Below are 20134 nucleotides of genomic sequence, written 5' to 3'. Positions count from 1 at the left end.
TTCACCTCCCCGCATTCCCCTCCCCCGCCTCCACTCCTCTTTAGCAGGCGACATGCTCAGATGGGTCCTAAGCCTTGGCCTGGGTCTGGCTACCCCCATCCCACTTAGCCCCTCCTTGGCTGGCTTCTGAGAGAAGGCACCTGCTCCCCTCCTCTAGCTCCTTTGCTCTCTCACCCAGGGCATCTGGGGGCTGCAACTCTCTGCATCTTGTGTTCCAGTAACCTTGCTCCATTCTCCTGTGGAGCCCTGATGAAACACATGAGAGGGATAGAGGACCATGGAGGTAGGGCCTGTCACTGTCTCCATCCCCAGGACTCCTAAACCTCACTGCTAGGTGACATCTGCACTCCATACCATACATTTTCTCCCTTGCTGATCTTGTCATTTCCCATTCCCTACCAGCTCGCTTAACCTCTCAGTGTTCTCTCCAGCTAAGTGGGCCTGTGGCCAGGAAAGGTAGGAGACAGTGTACCAGTAAAGACATGCAGGAAGGTACATCCATCTGTGTTGTGTTTTGTTTGCACCTCCCATTTCCCTATCCAGGTGCAAGAAAAAAGAGGCAAGTCTGAGAGGTGAAGGGCCCCTGCAGGGGCCAGTCTTTCCCATGAGCTAGAATCAAGACAAGACCAAAAAGGATGGTTAGAATAGCCAGGTGAGAATTTGGGAAAAAAGCAATGGCATTATTTTATTATTCTGATATGGAGGATTGAGTTCAAGAAGTCCTGTATGGTAGGCGAACATTCTTCCACCATGCTACAGCCTTAGCTTGGCATTGACAAGTTAAGTCTTCCTTGCCTGATGATCCCAGTTCCTCTCTAGGTCACAGACAGAGGACACTTTGCAGGCAGTGCTCCTGATGGCCGGCTGCAGAAAAAGGCCAGCCTTGCCAGAGGCTGAGAGCGGCCTGAGAGTTTCAATCACTCCCTATTCCATGTGTATTCTCTTGTGATTTTCAGTCCTTTCCTGTTTAGCGATTCCCATTTGTGCAAAATCCCATTTCTAAACACTAAGATTTGTGTTCTTTGGAGGGGGGTGATTCCTATTCAACTTATCTTGTTTGTTTCTTATGTTTGCTAAACACACAAAGGAATGACTCCATGGCAGGTGTTTCAGGGAAGACTTCTGAATAAATAGACTGTGAAGTTAAAGAGTGGAAGCAGAATCCTTAAGTCCCTATTCGCATTGACCTTGTCAAGCCAGTGTCCCCCAGCCTCTGCCCCATCCCAGCTCCTTTAGAAATCTGGATATCGTCACACAAATTGAGCCAGAGTCCAAATCTGGGTAGGTTGAGCAAAAGAAGCAACCTCAACCAAAGACACAATCCACATTCCAAATATGGATATCTAGATATGTCACCACACGTAGAACCAGGAGTGGGAGGCAGGAAGATGAAAAGTCAAGGCTATCCTAGGTTACACAAGTTCAACGTCAGAGACTCTGTCTCGAAAAAGTTTTAAAAAAAGAGAGAGAGAGAAGAGAAGAAAGAACCAAGAAAAAGAAAGAAAAAAGGGAGGGAGGGAGGGAGGGAGGGAGGGAGGGAGGGAGGGAGGGAGGGAGGAAGCAGACACCCAGATATAGAAATATGGTGTTCATTTACTTGATAGTCAGGAAAGTATCTGAGAATTTAGAAGAGGCTTCTTAGTGAAGAAGATCAGGTGAGACCCTTCAGAGAGTTCACCAACTTGACAGCAATCCCAGCAAGAGTTCAAGGAGAATTTCAAGTCACAATTTTCACCCTCAAGAAACTGAGAAAGGATGCCATCCAGAGGGGACAGAGCCAGCCATGGCTCTATGCTCCATTCCCAGGCTCACAACAACATCCTTTGGCCAGGAGACAGTAAGTAAGGAGCAAGGGCCTCTTAAAACAGTCGCTAACAGGTTCTTATGACACCCAGAAATGATACACAGGACAGACTCTGTCCCCTCATCAGCCAGAGGCAAGTGAGGAAAGAAACTGTCTTGCAGTTACAGAGAACATCTTTCTGTCCTCACTATTACAGAGCTAGAAGACCAGAGCTACACTCTCACGTCTCACCCCCACCCCCACCCCCATCCCTGTTCCTTTTCTGGTGTTTCTTTTCTGATCAAACCCTTTCATTTTATAGACAACTTCTTCCCTCTGGCAGCAAGTTTTCTGGGTTCTCTCACCTCCCCAGGGGCATGAGTGTCAGAGGGACTAATGCTGCCCACAGCTGGGGGCCTTGGCTCTGGACCCCCAGGAATACAGTTGGGATGAGGGCTGAAAGAGATGGGGCAAAGTCACCTTGGTGGTGGAAAGAGATGCAGTCTGAGATGAAAGTTTCCTGTCTGTGCTTCTAGTGAGACCTGGGTCTGTCCCAGATGTTTGTGATCAGTATCTTGGCATCTATTGAAAAAGTAAGTAAATAAAAGAAAAACTCAAAAATGCTGTATTTCTAAATGAACAACTTTCTCATTTAAGAACAGTTTCTGGAGTTTTAGTACCAGGTGGTTGTGGATATGATGTGGACTTTGGCTCTGAAACTAGGAGATAAGGTGTCTTAGTTGAGGAAGGGATGCCCTAGGGAGGATTTGAAAGAACAGGGTTGTGGGAAAGGCATCCTTAGCAAGGGAGTCAGGGTCCCTGGACTGGGTGAGGACAGCCATGGCTAGGGGAGGTGCCCTGTTTGTGAGGGTATGTGCTAGTTGTGGGTGCCTTGGTGTGGGGAGGGAGGACAATGTCTTAGCTGGGGAAGGGTGACCTGGCTCTGGGGAGAAGTCCATGGTAGAGGGCTGTGGAAGAAAAGGAGGCAGCAGGGGTCTCAGAGAGGGGAGAGGGTGGGAGGGAGGCATGATGAGAGGGAGGGTGTAGGCTTCATGCTGTTACTAGTTTGATTTATCCCTAATGAGTTCTCAGCACATGGCTGCTCCTGGCTCACTCCAGGGGCCAGCTCGGCCTCCTGTGGGCAGAGCCCGCCCCGACTTCACAGCAACAGCGGCTGCTCACTCAGAAAAGAGCCAATTTCCACGCTGCACAGTCCGCTTCACTCAAGGGAAATCACATTTCCCTGGGAGTCGCAGGCAGCGCTTCACTCCCCAGCCTGGCCCACTGCCACAGGGCACAGATGTGGAGGAACCGCTGCTCCTCCTCCACTGAACCTCCTTCCTGGGGGTCTGAATCCTGCACCCCAAATCTCTCAAAGCTGCTTCATGACTTGGTGGCTCAAGCAGAGAAGGAGGTTGCCCAGGGAAAGCTGTCCAGAGGAAGGGAGACCTGTGCTGCCTGCCTCCTAGGGGAAGACTGGGCACCTGGACTCTGTGTATGAGGAGTAGTTGTTGTGCTGAGCTTAATGGGTAGCATGCTGTGAGTCTGCCCAGAGCCCAGCAACAGGAGCCTGCCACGGAGGTAGTACCCATCTCAGGGGCAGTGTTGCAGACCATAGCAATGAGGACAGGATGCCCTAGAGAGGGTTTGCAAAGGCCAGGGCTGTGGGAGGGGATGGAGGAGAGGCCTCCTGGCATTTCCTGAGCCTACACAGGACTGGCAAGACCTTGTAAAACACGAATCCACACCCCTTAAGATGCCAAGTCTTTCACAAAGAAAAAGATTGACTCGGCATTGGAACTCAGCAGAAGAAACAGAACAGGAAGAGAAAGGTACAAGGGGAGAGAGAAAAAAGAGAGAGAGAAATGGCAGGAGCCATTATGGGAAGGAGGGGACTTTCTCCAGTATCACAAAGATGCCTGGGCTCATAATTACCTCAGAAGGTAATTATGGCGGAACAGTCAGCTCCTCCACAGAGGGAACACCTTCTGGTTCTAAAGGGAAGGTAGCTGGGAGAACCTGAGGCCAAGGGCAGAAGGGAACCAGAGACTAGCCTGGTGCAACCTTGCCTCTGCAGATTCCATAGTTCCTTCTACTGCCACTTGGGCCTTTTAACCAGAAGCAAGTTGCTGTGACTGACCCAGTAACCTCTCCATGAGGAGAAGGGCATATGAGGCCTCTCAGAAGCATGGTCATGCCCAGACTCCTACAGCCTTAAAACAGAGAATATTCAGCCGCTAACAGGAGGTCAGTCATGCTCTCAGCGAATTACATGATGACCTTGTTAAAGCAGCTCTCAGTCTCAATTTCTCCAAGTGCAACATGGCACCAGGGTTCCAAATGAGGAACAGCAGAGGACATGAGTATGCTCTGTAAGCAAAGCAAATGAGAGTGGCCGCTGCGGGGGGTGGGGGTGGGGGAGGTCACCATAAATCCTGAGGCTCAAAGAGATCCTGAGACCAAGCAAGGTCCGCAACCCCAACCTGTGTGTGCTGACGCGCAGTCATGCCAATGGTAGATTGGTAGACACCCAGCAAGATCTTTAGTCTTTCCCGTGCCCACTCCCAAGGGAATGACAAGAGTGATTTCATTGTAAACTGAGTGATGATATATTTGGGGAAAATAAGACATCAGAAAAATGGAGGCATATGGGAATGAGGAAACCATCGTGCCTATCACTCTCTCTCTCTCTCTCCCCGTTTTTGGCTCAGGAATCATGGACTGTGGCCACTGGGCACTGTTCCTTGAGCTTTGTGTTCCTGGAGCACAAGAGGTCACTTACTATTTCTTAGTAATGACTTGGGGCAAGAATTCTGGAGAAGTCAAGGAAGGTGGGAAGCAGGGGATGGGGGTGGGGAGTTCTTACACACAGCCCAGGGAAGGGGGGGGGGGGGGAAAGGGGCTTGCAGACGGAAGGGGGGAGGGGCTTGCAGACAAGCCAAGGGCTCACTTTGGAGAGGGAAAGCTAAGCTTCTTCCCTTCCCCAACCACCTTCCGAACTTGGAATTTGGGGTCATCCAGCAAAGAGTCTATGGCAGCTCTGCCCCTATAGTTTTACTGTTTTGGGCTTGCTACAAGCTCCTGGTGACCTGGCACCCTGCTAGAAGGTCCTAGGAAGCAGAGAGGCCTGGGGCTCGGGGAGGGGGGAGAGTGCAGCGTGGACAGGGATGTCTGCCTTTAAAGCTGAGGCTTCTTTACAAAACCAATGAAAACAGCTGTCTCTGATGCAGTGAAGAGAAGAGTAAGGTAGGTCCTCTGTGCTTTGGTGATCTCTCAGGAAAACACCCCATCCCACGTCTTCCTGCTAACCTAGGCTATTCCTCCATCGCCCACAGAACTCCCCTTGAAGAGGAAACTAGTCCTCTCAACTTGCAGTCATGCATCAATGTTCCTCTCACTTCACCCCTCGATGGGCATGGCCTTCTAGCTCAGTCACAGCAGCCTCTTCCCATCATTGCTTCTTTGGATCCATGCATGGGCCACAAGCAAACCTCTCCCAGAACCACCCTAGTGTTGAGGTACTTTGAATATTCTATCTCTCCCAATGTTTTCTGAGCCCTGAGACTGGCACTGGATAGTGTCTCACTAGGTCCTGGGGAGTACGTGTTGATGCTGGCTCACACCACACAGTCTTCCAGCATCTGTTCTCAACTGAGTTGCGGATACTGTTATTGAAAAATGAACTTCATTCCAGATCCCCCATGAACAGATGGGGACAGGGTTTCTTCTTCGGTAGTTTCCCCTTGTAACACAATTAGGCTCATCCCATCCTTGCCCCTTGAATGTTCCTAGAACCTCCTCTGAGCTAGACCTGAAAAAAATGACAGCTTTAGCTATTTCTGTCCTCTGAACCGTGGAGCCCCAAGTTGGGATGACGAATTCCACCAAACTCTATCCTGCTCTCTTTCCAGGCATGCTGAATCATCTGGGTCCAGAACGAAAGGAAGGGTTGACATAGATGCCAGATAGCTCATCTCCCAAATGGGGGAACAGACACCTGTGAACAGCAAAAGAAAATAAACCCTTGGTGGCAAGCTCCCTATCCAACCCTTTCTTGAATGAGAACCTCTGGGACTCCTAGAGAGGGTGCAGTGGTATTGTCTAAATGGGCTGGATTTAGGATAAGAAGACTTCGTTGAACCCAAGACTTCTCACTTGGACCACACCATCCCAATGTCTTCCTAAGCTGGGTTTTCTCTATGTAAAATCAGGCTAATCTGAACTTGTCTTCCTAGATGCCCCACACACTGTGCCTGACACAAAAGAGAAGTTTAGCTCCTTGCTTGCTTCCTTTAGCACTATGAAGCTCAAAACTGCTGTTTATGTGGGAGCCACTTGTAGTTATTTGGGGAACCTTTCCAATTCATTCCTGATACTCTGGATTTCACTTAACACGAACCATTTATGGAAAGTGAATGACTGGCATGGCTCTGTGGTACATGATTGCTTTATGCTGGCATCTACTTCATGGATCAACTCAAAACTTGGTTTACCCAGCACTGGACATCTATTAAGAGCCAGAAGAGAATGCTAAGCCTGGACATCTAAAATTTCCCTTCTAATCTATTCAAAGTGAGTTTGTTATTCACCTGGTTCTGTGCTTAGCGGAAGTCCATCCCAAGATAAAACCTGAGACCAAGAGTAATGGTTTATTGAGTCATGTGGTAATGGTGGGTTGTCTTTAAAAAAAAAAAAAAAAGGTATGAAGGAGAAAAACCCAACATAGTAGGGAGATATTTCAGAGACCAAAGACTGGGGGATGGAAAGAGGAAAGCTTGACCGAAACAGAGTTTCATTTACGGTATTTACAGTGAGGTTGTATGTGGGGAAAGAGCTGAGGAGCCAGAGAGGGAATCTTGTTGCTGCCCTTGGGGGTCTCTTCGGTGGCTGTGTGGGCTGGAACTGCAGAAAGCACACTTGAATTGGCAGGGTTGTTGAGGAGAGGACATGGCTGGTCCCATCCGTCGTGTCTTCCTGTGTTCTACATAGAGCCTCACTGAACTTTCCAGGGGACAGGTTTGCTGCTGCCAAAGGGGTAGCCACTGGTTGAGAGGCTAAGGGGTGCTTGTAAATGCACAGCAACTGGAAATAGAAGGTCAGCTGAATCCCCAGAAAGATGCAGGTGGTAGAGGCTCAAGGTGGTAACTCCTAGGATGACTGATACGTAGAGCTTTGGCCCTAGGCTGTGATTGTAGGCCAGAAGGACTTGCATACTGTTCATAATAGCTGGAGTTGTGTAGATGAAGATCACACAGGTGGACCTGTACACCCTCAGACTCATCTCCCTCTAAGTTCTTTGTGAAGCCTTTTTCTCTCCTTTGGTGGGTGCCAGCTTCAGTACATTTCTCCTCTGTGTCTCTTTTGAAATGGGTGGTTCTTGTTTCCTGGAACTCCTGTCACTCACAAAATGAATCCTGGAGGACAGTTTGGCCTTCTCCAAGGTCATCCTGACTTTCATGGTTCATTTAATTGACCACACAGGGAGTGAGCGGCAATGCTGGAATTGTGGTTATTTTTCATGTAATAAATAAAGATTCCTTTGTGTGACTCTCTGGGGCCTGTCTCAGGCCAAGTCCTCCTGTTGCCTGGTTCTTCCCACTGTTCCCATGACAACTACAGATGGTCAAAGGCTGTGGCAGAGGTGGGTGGTGCGCTTGGCCTTGATGTAGAGCTGTAATAATATGGAGAACCTGGACACATTAAAACAACGACAGCAATGCTGGTCAGAGGGAAAGTTGTACCATAGTGTTCCTCTACATCTGCTGACCTTTAAGACGGCACGAGTTAATCATTTATCCCCCCGCCCATCTGCTCATCAAAGATTCACTCCTCTCCAGCCCTTCCTCCCTCTTTGGCCTCACCTTTGAGTTTCTAGCCAGAAAAATGACGGCTTCTTGCCCCCTACTTCTCATGACTGCTTTGAGCTTTTGCTTTTAAAAGTAGGCAATAGAGAACATTTATGTGTGGAACCTCAAAAATTGAGCACAACGAGAGTGACTTGGATGCTCTCTGGCCCCACCTAAATAATGGCAGGCCAAACCATTCTCTTCCGAGCACCCAAAAGAACTGTACTCCTGGCCGGCCAGAGGGGTTCTGAGGGACTCCCACCAAGCTCTACATGAAGGACCTCTTAACACCATCAGCATCATTGTCTTTGCCCTTTCTGACTAAATGTGGAGTTGAACACATCTGGCTTGGAATTGAAGGTATCTGTCTAACAGCACAAGGAAGTCCCCTGTGGGTCACTTCTGGGACTGTAAGATGTAAGAAGAGGGGAAGGGATTTTAGGGAGCAGATGCTCCAGCCAGTTTGTCAAAGTATCTGTAAAACTGTAGATCTTTGAGACCACTGCTTCTCTCTGGTTCAGACTTGCTCTGACAACTGATAGGGCTACCACTCAAGAAGGCTCTAAAAGAACTCCATTGTGGTCATATTTTCCTCAGAATCGTCCCCAAACAATTCAGGGACCCAGGGGTTAAAAAAAATGTAGTCTCAAAACTTGCTGAAACTCACTTTTAAGGTATAAACCCTGAATTTATACTCATTTCTCAAGCCAAATACAAGGAACCAAATGGAACAAAGCCTTTGTGGAGGGTTACTCATAACTGTTTTCAACCTATCTAGATGGGCAGCTGACAGTGTGCAGAGAACTCCTGAATATTATCTCCTGGCAGGGCTGTAAGTCCCTACAGGCAGGACAGCCCCTCATGGGCTTTGCTTGAGTGTAACTTAGCCCTTCTCTACCTTTGACGTTCAAGGCTTGATTCCTGAATTTTACATAAAACAAAATTTGAACAGACATGGCTATGGAGAAGACAGATATAAAAGAGGTAGAATGTTTAACCTTCTGTTGTCGCCCTTAAACCTATCAGATATGGTGACCTGTCACTGATTTCTTCTGTGACAAACAACTGCCATCTCTCTAGACATTCCATTTAACCTGGAGTCTCCCAACAATTTGATCTGGCTCCATTCCCCTCCCCCAACCCTCCCCTGCCCATCAGAGGGTCTGGACAACCCCAGGAACTTACTCAGCAGGCTGGAGTTGGGGAAGCGCCAGGCCTCACTGTAGGAGGAGTACGGGGTGTGGCTGTAGGCATTGCCAGAATATTCACTTCCTGTTGGAGCACACAGGCAAGAGACCTGTGAGGTTCATGACACCAGTGCAGGGGATTGGGACAGGGAGACAGATCTGTGGGACTGACAGGGCTGAGTCCAAAAATGGGTGGCACTGGACAGTGGAGCTCAGGAGGTCCAACAGTATGGGTCACTTTGGGCAGCTCCTTCGTAAGAGGAGCTGACATCATACTCTCTCTTTTCCAGGTAAAGAAAGTGAGGCTCCAGAAACTCACACCAGTTGAAAATCTGAGGTAGTGTGGAAACTGCCAAAACTCTAGAAGCCGGGTTCAAATGTTAATTTCTCAGCTGCTTGGACTTTCTACAGAAGGGACTTACCTGAGGGGCCCACGGCAGGAAGGGGGGCCTGGTGGTGGAAGAGGGAATCAAGTTGCTTTAGGCAAACTCAGACCATGAGTTTATATGAGGGATGTTGGGCTAGTCTTTGGGTTTTCCAAAAGAATCATTTGTCAAAGTATTTGCAGAACAGCAAAAAGGTGAGCAGACTGCCTTACCTAGCGTTTAAAGCTTGCAAAGCATGTTTCTGTAAAGCACACCCTTTCCATCTCCCCCAACCGTCGTCTCCCACACTTGCGATTTATAGAATGGGAGACTTAAGTGAAGACGGAGGGAGAAATTTGTCTCAGCTTGCACTTTGGACCAGTGGTGGAGCAGGGACTTGATTTTAGAACTCTTGGTCATAAATTCCAGGTAATTCCTTCACGTACTTGCTATGTAACGTCATTTACAAACCCAGCCAGATTCTAGACAATTTTATATTCAAAAAATGTTCAGTCTTTTAGAAACTCATCTGTGATTGTGAGCTAAGTAACTTGGCTTTTTACATGACTTCTTAACTCCTTCCTTCAGAATTGGAATAAAGATTTAAAACTCCTCAGCTCTGGGCTGGATCTCTCTCTCTCTCTCTCTCTCTCTCTCTCTCTCTCTCTGTGTGTGTGTGTGTGTGTGTGTGTGTGTGTGTGTGTGTGTGTGTGTGTCTTTCTCCCAAGCCTTAGTGACTTTGCTTATCATATAAGGCAAACTCTTGTCCCTATCTCATAGGACTTTGGAGAAGATTAAGTGAGATAGTGAATATTAAATGCTTAGAATCATGCTCTTGATAAAGGCATTATCAATAAATGTTGGTTTCTTTTTATTTTTCTCCTGAAACAGGTGCAAAAAATATAAAATAATTCAATGGGCACTCAGCTCAGTCACACAACAAATCTTAAAGCCTGGACTGGGCCAGCAATACTGCTTCCTTGTGGAGGAGTAGTCATATGTATATGAGGAATGGAAGCCTGAGATAGGGGAAGGTTGATGAATCCTCACTGTGTCTAAGGGCTCCATATTAGCCAGCAAGCTTACAGTGTTTGGGTTAGGGGCAGATCTAAACACAGAACTGGAGGAAAATACATGTCCAAGAAGGAAGGCTGAGAATAGAGAAGAAAGGAAAACTAAGAAATGATCAAATCCAATCATTTACTTAGTATTGGAGAAACTTGTATGCAGAAGGCTCCAGGCTTTTCCTCCAAGGCCAAGACACTAAAGAGGAGCCTGAATTGAATGAAGCCTAGCTACCGTGTTCCTCTCCCAGTGCTTGCCCCTGTAGCCTACAGTGGGAACTGAGCCTGTCTACTGTTGGTGTACAGATGTTTCCCTGCTCTCAGAATTCTCTTGGAGGAGGCCAGTTCTGTTCTGGCCATACACTAAGGGCCCTATCCTATGCCCTTTGTCTAGCCTCCCAGTGCTGAACACTGCAATCTCTAAAGGACACAGGAGGGTGTTGAGAAATGCAGTGTCTTAGCCTCTCTTTCTGTCACCTGTCCATGCATCCAGTCACCTGAAGTGGAAATTTCGAGTCTCTTTGGAGAGTTAGTTATGCCAAATGATGTTTTTCTGGGGTATACAAGTGAAAGGACGTCTTGCTAAAGCAAACATGTGAAAGACTGTTTTCCTGAAGCAGACACAGGTGAGAGGATGTTTTGATATAGAAGGACTTGTGATGAAGGACTATAAATATGACCCCACAGACCGTGGGAGATGAGCACTGAGCTTTGATTTGGATTGCTCCGCCTAGCTATTCTTCACTAAAGGCTCACGTGTATTGGTTTGCCTTATATAGCATTGTTGAGCTCAATTGTGATAATTTGTCACTGAGAGAAAACTCCCCTAAGAACTGCTTGTGAGGTTCCTGCAGCAGCTTCCTGCTGCTGAGGCCTCGTCTCAGACCTGTTGGTGAGGCTGGAAGTTTCTTCAGGATTGAATTACAGCTGTCTGATGTCTGCTTGCTGAAGGGAATGGATTGTGGCTGCTGGTCTGTACCTGGTGTGTGCCTGGTGCCGGCCTGCCTAGAGGACTGGTCTGCAGCTGCTGAATTGTATTTGGTGTTTGCTACAGGCCTGAACTGCTTCCAAAGAAGACGGAGCTTGCCCCAAAAGAACTATTGCTGAACAGGCCCACTTCCCCCATATCCTAGTAACTTTTCTCTTCCACTACCTCTGCTGGGTGGTGGACCAGAGAAGAGGTTGAACCCTTATTAAAAGTAGGTTGCAAAAACTCTATGCCTTTAGTCACCCACCACTTATTTATTTAATGTACACTACATGCTTCTTTGCCTCAGTCTCTGGGACGCCAAGATAGAGAGGCAGCGCCTGGGTAGATAGTACGTACACCTTGCAGTGTGGCTCTGTCTGTATATAACCACAGATAATGAAAAGCCATTGTGCCTAGGAAAGTCAGATGCCACTTCCTCTTTTTCTGCCTGTGTTCTTCACATTCTATCACAATCAGGCCATGATGTAGGTGCTTAGACCTAGCGCCTTAGAGCCAAATCTGATCTTTCCAAGGATCTCTTCAATAGCAGCAACTCCCAGCCTCTGTCCCTCACTCCCTTTGGGATCTGTGGTATTCAGTCACCCAGATTGCTTTGTAGCATGTCTGCTTTTTTTTTTTTTTTTTACTCACTCTCTCCTGGTCTCTTCAAAACTCCAAATGATGTTTGGAGCAGCTACATATTAAAGCCTCTGAGAGATGAAGCTTGGCATTTGGTTAATTGTCTCAACTCTGTTACGGCCGAAGCTAGAACTCTTGCTTTCCATCACACCCTGTCCTCTCCTGCTTTCCCATTCACCACCACCCGCCAGGCTCCCAAGCTCACTCTACAGACACCCATTCCATGTTCTCATCTCTCCTTCTCATCTCTGTCGTCAACTTGCTGGCAGGTTGCATACTGAGTGCCTATCTTATCCTTCAAGGCTACTTTCCTAGCTAAAGCAACTGTTGTCCCTTACAAAAAACATCAGCAATGGCCCCCTGACTTGCCTCTGTATCTACAATCTATTTCCCCAAGCATCTGAGAAGTGTTCTAAAACCTGTCCCTGCTGCTACCCAGTCCCCGACCCAACCCCCTGCTCGACAGTGCTCCCTCCAGTGCTCAGTGCTCACCTTCTTTCCGTACACTGTCATGCTAAATTAGCTCTTCCTGCCTCCGGGCCTTTGCACTTGGTCTTCTTTGGGGCAAGGGATGGTCAGCCTCAGTTTATCACTTGACTGGCCACTTTGAAAATCTCTTCAGGAAGGCTTCCTGTATATTCGATCTGAAATAGTTATCTCCTCTCCCCATGGCTCCTCACTGCATCACCACATTTTTTTGCCTTTTCCTACTTATCTTTTTGTGATAACATGCTTACTCATCCATTAACTTGTTTGTCCACTGCTTGTCCATCACCACAAATAGCAAAGCGTGCTTTGTGCATTTCCGCAGGCCCAGAAATGTGTTAATCCATCAGTATTTGTTAACTGACAAAGTGATCATAGAGTAGGGTTCAAGGTTGGCTAGAATAATAGAAAGGTGAGGATAATAGAAATATTAATAATGAGAGAATGGATCAGGGATGGCTGGAAGAGAAGGCAGGTAAAAGTGTGGTTACAGTGGAAGAAGGAAAAGACATACATGGATGGATGGATGGATAGACTGGTGGATAGAAAGATGCATAGATGATAAACATGTATTTATAAGGATAGATAAATAAGAATAAGCAGATGGATGGATGGATAAAAAGGAAATAGTTGAATGGAAAGAGAAAAAAGAAGCATAGAAGAAAGCATGGATAGATGTCAGGATGACTCTAACCATCTAATCTGCTGGTTCTGTTTTATAACTGATATGAAAGCCATTAACTGTTTGTAGGGCGAGACCACAGGTTGCATCTTTATTTATGGCATGATGGAATACAGTGAGGGAAGGTGGAAAGAGGCACAGACGTTAAATCAATAAGTTTGTGTTTGAAAATCTTAGTCCCTTAGTTTCATGCCTGAGCACACCATTTGGTTCTCGTAAACCTTGGTTTCCTAGCTATAAAACTTGGGTTCTACCAAGTTGTATTATAAGCCACCAATTAAGGACTAAAGAGAAATAAAATTATGCATATAAATGGCCAGGTGTTCAGAAAATATTCCTTTACAAAACTGACTGAGGAATGTGCTGACATGCCTTATTTGAAGCCCTTATTAGTGTGCCTTACACGTGTCTTACATGTATGCAGGAGGTGATTAATGAGTTAACTGACTTTAATGGGAAGAATCCTCATCCAGTCAACTGAGACATCTTAGGTGGTGGTAAGAGACAGATATGATGTTATCTTTCCCCAAAAGCCATTCCTTCAGAAGCCCTTGACATAGGAGTGCTCTCAAGAACCAGGTGGTTCACTTTAATGGCATTGCAGTTCCTGAAACTAACGTGTACACAGCTTACCAGAAACCCATTCATGGGATGGGGAGACCCTTCCCTTTTGCAATTCACTTGCAATCCATGTGACGGGTGTTGTGAGTGAATGAATGTGTGTGTACTCACAGTATGCTACTGTGTGAGAGAGTACTTCTTCACAGCACCCGCTCTAAGTGAGGTCTTCCTGGATACCACCCTTCCCCTGCCTTCCACTCAGGGCAGCTATGTTCCAGGTCACATTCAGGTCCCAGGAACCCCTTGCCCTGAGCCTGCTCCCAAGAATCATTCATAATTAAGAGAGTAATTGTCATTGTGCCTTGTGTTACTTCCTTCTCCTCTAAACAGGCAGCAGGGAATGTGGAGGGCTTGGAAAAGGGAGGTGGAGAGCAGACTGGAGCCTAGGATTTTGATTGAGAGACCCCATTATCCACACTCAAAAAAATAACCGAATCTTTTCCTTTTTTATCTTGACCAATCTCATTTCACGCTCCACAAGAGGAAGGCAGGGAGGGAGAGAGGGAGTCCGGGCCAGGCGGGAGAGAGGAGTCAGTATGCTGTATTTTCAACGCTGCATTAAGCACATTGCCACAGTAACTGGGCAGCAACAAGTGCCAGCTCAGCAGGTTCCCAGGGAGCGAAGCCTCCTCTCCTTGCTCCCTCCCTCTCTCTGTCTAAGAGAACACAGCCCACCTGCCTGTGCTCAGGGTGCCCAGAGTGGGTGGGTGGCTGGCAAAGATTAACCCCTGCCAGGGGGAAGCATGCTTAGTGGAATGGGGCTTGGTCTTTAGGGTCAGAGCCAGGAAGGTTGGTAGATGGTTTGTATTAGGAGGTCACACATGGCCTGAGTTCAAAGCCCTTCCCAAAAGCTTCAGGCCCTTTAACCTCTGTGGGCAGTAGAAATGGTTCCACTATAACTACCCACCCATCCTGGAGCTTTCTGACATGGCTTCTAAAGACTGGCACTTTCCCCCACCAAAAAACTGTCATTACTCTACCCGTTTGTCCAGACCCTGGGCATCCTGGGATATCAATAGCTCATGATTGGCAGACAGACATCAAATGGGCTGTAAAGGACATTCCAAATGAGTGTGAAGAAGGACTGTTCATACTCTGTGGTATCCACAGGGTAGTTAAAACCTGAGCCCCACTCATTGTTGAGTGTGGAATGCAAAGGAAGATGTATCTCGTCATCATCATCATCATGTTCATTATCACCATTATCACCGTCACCATCATCATCATCACCATCATCATCATTCAAATTCATATTTTAATGCAGAGGTAAACTGAAATTCATCTTATTTGATTTAAACTCCAAGAGACCAGGGCTTAGGCCCATGCTTATCTCAGTGCTGGCTGCTTACTCTTCCACTTTAATGCATTGAAGAGGAGACAGGGGTGCTTGAATGTAAGCATAGGTCTGTCTGTGTGGAAGGTCTGGGAAGCAGAATGCTAAGCTAAGAGGAGTCAAGGAGCCAAGACGGTATTGGAGGTTCTCTTTAGGTGCTTCTATGAAGGTAGCCCATTGAGCCAGTGTCCTCTGGGATGCCTATGAGTGAGACATAGCCTGTCTTTTATCACCTATGGTCTCTCAACTTCTCCAATGCTTCCTTCCCTTTTGCAATGCTTATGCCCAGCCCCTCAACCCTTACCTGCCACCATGCCTGCGATAGCAGAAGAGGCATAGCTGCCCTGTCCACTTGTGGGGATGTGGGGTGGGTATCCAGGCAGCGTGGGCCCCACCATCTCTCGCCCTGGTAAAAGACACCAAAGAGTCATTGGTTGGTGTACGGGTGGCTCCCATTCTTACCACCCCCCCTCCTGAGGCTCAGCACGTCTCTCCTCAGCCACAGCCATTCTCCAGACTCTTCTCTCTTGTTTTCTCTGAAGGGTAGAGGCTCACCAAGCAGGGGCCCAGGCAACTGCAGTCCTTCTCTGTTCCCCGTTCCCTAGTAGCTTTATTTTCACAAATATTGCTTTATTGCTCCACAAAAATATCAAGGTGCTGGGTGCCAAGGGTGGTGTCTTCTTGGTCTTTATCTCCCTCCAGCATAGTGTTTGGCACCAATGGACTAAATAAATACACAAGAAGCCACACACCACTTCCTTCCCGCTTTCAAAAGGATGGAGAAATCAGGTCTTGTGAAATAAAGGCAGATGGACGATCCATCACTGTCTTTTGGGGACATGTGGTAGACATTGATAATCAACCACAGAGGAAGCTCCCACTAGTTGGCCTGGACTTCCAGGTGGATATAATTAATCAGAATAGAAAGGGACATGAAACGAAACAGGACTGTTCCTGATGTAAAAGAAAACATCACTGAGAGACTGCTAACATTTACACATGGTCATATTATACTTCTTTAAATATCCATTTCAGTATGTTTCATCCCTGATCAATCTCTACTTAACTGTGATTTGTGTCATGCCTACATCCTAGTGACACCAAGGCATTCCTGTCTCATTGGATGTGTACTTCCTTCACATCAAGGAGTAAAAGCTCTCCTTTTGCAGGACCCCAGTGCTCTCCCCATCCACCCCTACCCAATAACCAGAAGCACCGCTTGCCTCCTCACTACCCTGCTCTCTAGGTTCAGACCAGAATCTACATAGCCTAGTTTTCCGAGGTCCGTCCATGTGATGTCCACTGACTCAGAATATTTATTAACAATGCCCGTTCAACTCTTAAAATGCTCCAATGTGAATAATGAATTATTTGGACAAACTAGTTCTTAGTGATATTTATAGAATTCCATTGACATTATTGACTGGTAAAGTATGTGTTGGGTATTGGGCGGGATCCCTGGCCACTACCCAACAGATTCCAGTACAAGTTCCCACCCAGTGTGACAACCCAAAGTATCTCCAGACATTGCTGTATGTCCCAGTGTGAAGGAAGCAGGGGATAAAAATCACTCCTGGTAGAGAAACCACTCTGTTAGATGATAGGCATTTGGGTCAAATGCTTTCTGTCACCTTTCTGAGGCTGCCTGTGAACCTCTGTCAAACAACTCTCCAGACATATCTTCTCTGTGTCACAGATTGTCCCTTCTTCCTTCCCCATGCCCTCCTAGATCCTTCATACCTAAACCTCCTGAAGGGAGGAACACATCATGAAACCCTATAGATTGTCAGCCCCACCGTGACTAATTCTTCTTTACCCATGAGAACATTTTTTTCATTCAAGAAGTACTTTTGAGATGGTTCTAAGGACTAGGCACTTGGGGACTTAGGGGAGAGAGAAAGAGGTGGGAAGGAGTTTAATGGATCTTATACTAAGACAGGCTTTAGGGCCAACTCAACAAACAATACCTGCACATTCAAGTGTGTCCCTTTTCCCAAAGAGAACAGGCTAGGAATCAGAGGGCTACAATACTCACCCTACTTTGATGGCTCTCTGTCTGCCCTTAGACCAGCCACTCTGCTCCTAAACCTGTGACTTTGCATGCAAAGGGGCGGGGGAGGTGTGACCTTAGATACACTAGTCCTACATAATTCAACCTGTTGCCTCATGGTCCAGGTGGACACGGATTAGTGCGATGGTCACATTCTAGAAATGTATCAGTGAAGTTCTTACAGAAAATCATCCTGTCAGAAATAAGCTGTTAGTATTCGTTATTTAAAATAGCTTTAGGATTTTTTAGACACCTGAACATCTGTCTCAAATTGATCCGTCTTTATTGAGTACCTAGATCTGGATGGTCCTGGACTACACAAGTGATCTCTGACATAAAGGCATCAGGAGAACAAAGGAAGGGAGGGAGATGCTGCTTAAAACAAAAGTTGTGGCGAGGATTAGACATATTTAGAATGAGGAATAAACAGAAGATTTACCCAAAATAGTCTTGAGTTTCATGTAAAGGAGCCAACAATGTGATCACTGCTGTCCCCTTGGCCCTCCTTGTGTGAAGTACCTGGCCAAGCTGCAGACAGTGAGTGTGAGGATGTGGGTCTGTAAAGGAAGGGAAGCAGGGTGCCGGGCAGTGGCTAACACAGTAGAAAGAGATGGGAGAGGGTGGCTGACCCAGGCTTCATGATTTTGCCTTTCTTCTTTCTTATTTATTAGAGGGAGGGAGGGAGGGAGGGAGGAAGGGAGGGAGGGAGGGAGGGAGGGAGGGAGGGAGGGAGGGAGGGAGGGAGGGAGGGAGAAGAAAGAAAGGGAGAGAGAGGAAGAAGAGCTAGAGGGAGGGAGGAGCAAGGGAGAGAGGAAGAGGGAGAGGGGGAGAGGAAAAGGGGGATGGAAAGGGAGAAGGGGAGAGAGAGTTTAAAACTAGACTGAATACTACATCCATGCAAGACTATGAACAAACTACTTAACTTCTCCAAATTACAGTCTTCACAGGAGGCCTAGAACTTAGGTTCACCCTACTTCCTGGCTGGTGGGGTTTCTTTGCACACAGTGTGGACGATTTTGAGGCAGGGCCCACGTCTTCCATGGATCACAATTACTTTTGCTCTCTGGCCATCTATTTGCTAATGTCAGTTGTTCTGGGTGCCTTCCTGCCACTGGCAGCCTGTGGTCCCCTGCCCTCCTAAGTCACCTCCTGTCACCTGAACCTATAGCTTCTTTATATAGTCTGTCTACTGCGCAGAGTTCCTGAGCACATACCTCAGGTCACAGTGTAACCCATGATCTCTCTCCATGGGGCCTCAGCCCATGAACAATAGCTCTTGAAAAAACATTCATTGGTCTCTGCCCCTCTATGCAGGAATGTTAATCTTCATTTCTCTTCAGCTACCTAGTTTTCTCTCAGCAAAAAAGATTTCTGAATCAATGGCCCAAACAGAGCCCCAAAGACTTCTCCTAATAAAACCTGGCCCTTCTGGAAAGACAAAAAAAAAATTTCCAGGACGCCACCCTATCTAAACTGTACCTTCATATATTGTCTCAACAGCTCCACAAAACTCTCATTTCTTTTATTTAAAAAATATGAATTTACTTATGTATCTTATGTATTTGGGAGATTTATCTGTATGTGCACCCTCACACCATAAGAAGGAATCAAATCCCATGGGAGTAGTTACAGAGGGTGGTGAGCCACTCACTATGTGGGCACTAGGAATTGAGCTTAGAACCTCTAAGAAAGCTTCTAATCGCTGAGCCATCCTTCCAGAATGTCTTGAGGAACATAGTTTTGTAAGGTGGGGCTGTAGCTCAGTAGCAGAGCATTTGTGTGGTTTGGACTTAATGACAGCATTGGGGAAAAAAAAAAAAGTCTTTCAGAGTCAAGAACCTTAAACTATGACAGGTGTGATGGTGCGCATCTTTAATCCCAGCACTCAGGAAGCAGAGGCAAGTAAATTTCTATGAGTTCCAGGCCAGCCTGGTCTATAGTAAATTCCAGGGCAGCCTGAGCTACATAATGAGGTCTCAAAACCAAAACCAAACAAACAAACAACAACAACAACAAAGAATCTTAATCTAGGAAACAAGGACGGATGCTGCCAACCTGAGATTGAGATGTTCCCCTCTGGTCAGATACCCTCGAACTTACTCTATTTTAAAGGCTCTTCAACTTCTCCCTACTGTCTAATTCGGTCTCTCTGCACTCCAGTAGACTTCCAACAAGAGCCTCTTTTAAAATTGTGGACAGAAGCATCAACATAGGTTGGCTGGCTACAAAGTGTGATTCCTAGGAAAATCCTAGGGTTCCAGAACTCTTGGTAAATATTCTAATTAGAGGCAGCGAGAAGGAATAGAAAGCCATTAGCTAGAGGAAGGAATCCAGAGGGTGGAGGTGATTTGAGACTATTTCATTTCACCTCTTTGATGTCTGCCCTCTGTGTAACCCCTTTTCAATGCCTTATCTTGTTCTGATAGCAAGGAGAATTTATGGCAACCCAGAAATCTCTTTGGCAAGACTAAATATATCTTGTACAGAAGAATGGAGGAGGATACTGGGCTCCTTGATGATGAAAGGCTAATGGCAGCCTTCCCATCATCTGAGCTGTAGTCAGCCTTGCAATAGCAAGGACAAGGGTGTCCTTGATGTCACTGTCATGGCCAGTGGGCTGGAATCCATAGGGTGTGTGTGTGTGTGTGTGTGTGTGTGTGTGTGTGTGTGTGTGTGTAGGGGTGTTCTAAAGGGGACTAGCTGAATTGTAGGTAAGTCTCATTATTTCCCAAGTCCTAATGTTGTCCCTTTCTTGGCTGACCAAAAAAAAAAAAAAAAAAAAAAAGCTGATGCTCAGAAGCGGTCTTCTGAAAATGATACTCACAGAATCTCAGAGAGAAAGTCTGTGGAGCAGGTAATAGTTTCAGCAGGTGACAGGGGGTTCTTAGGCAAAGTCGAACAGAGGAGGGAACTAGGATGATCCACGGAGGATTGAGCTGGGCTAATTTCAGATTTCCTGACCTTCCCCTCCGCCCTCTCTTCCTGCAGCATATCACAGAAATGATTTGCTCTCTGCTTCCTTAAGCTCATTCCATTTCTAGAATTCCTCCTTCCTACTATGCTCTCTCAACCCCATGAGAGCTCAGCCAAGAGATGAGTGTTTAGGTC

The 20134-nt window shown here is 46.8% G+C and overlaps 1 protein-coding gene across 4 annotated transcripts in view; it reads right to left on the bottom strand.

Moving 5' to 3' along the window:
- Window positions 1-6401: 6401 nt before the first annotated feature.
- The window catches only part of Pax8 (paired box 8), a 55039-nt gene continuing 41306 nt past the window's right edge, over window positions 6402-20134 (bottom strand). For 2 of the 4 annotated variants that reach the window (XM_029474565.2, XM_029474566.2), the window contains 3 exons: window positions 15281-15382; window positions 8815-8901; window positions 6402-7473 (listed from right to left, as the gene is read on the bottom strand). In XM_029474565.2, the coding sequence (XP_029330425.1) occupies window positions 7397-7473; window positions 8815-8901; window positions 15281-15382 (266 nt within the window). In that variant the 3' untranslated portion in view covers window positions 6402-7396. The remainder of the gene's footprint in view (window positions 7474-8814; window positions 8902-15280; window positions 15383-20134) is intronic. The other 2 variants (XM_021154860.2, XM_029474567.2) reach the window with 1 other exon arrangement.

This window comes from Mus caroli, unplaced genomic scaffold, assembly GCF_978045245.1.
Source record: "Mus caroli unplaced genomic scaffold, Mus_caroli_1 scaffold_2, whole genome shotgun sequence".
Taxonomy (NCBI): Eukaryota; Metazoa; Chordata; class Mammalia; order Rodentia; family Muridae; genus Mus; species Mus caroli.
Note: the sequence above shows the minus strand (reverse complement) of the source record. Positions and strands in the feature narration are given on the sequence as shown.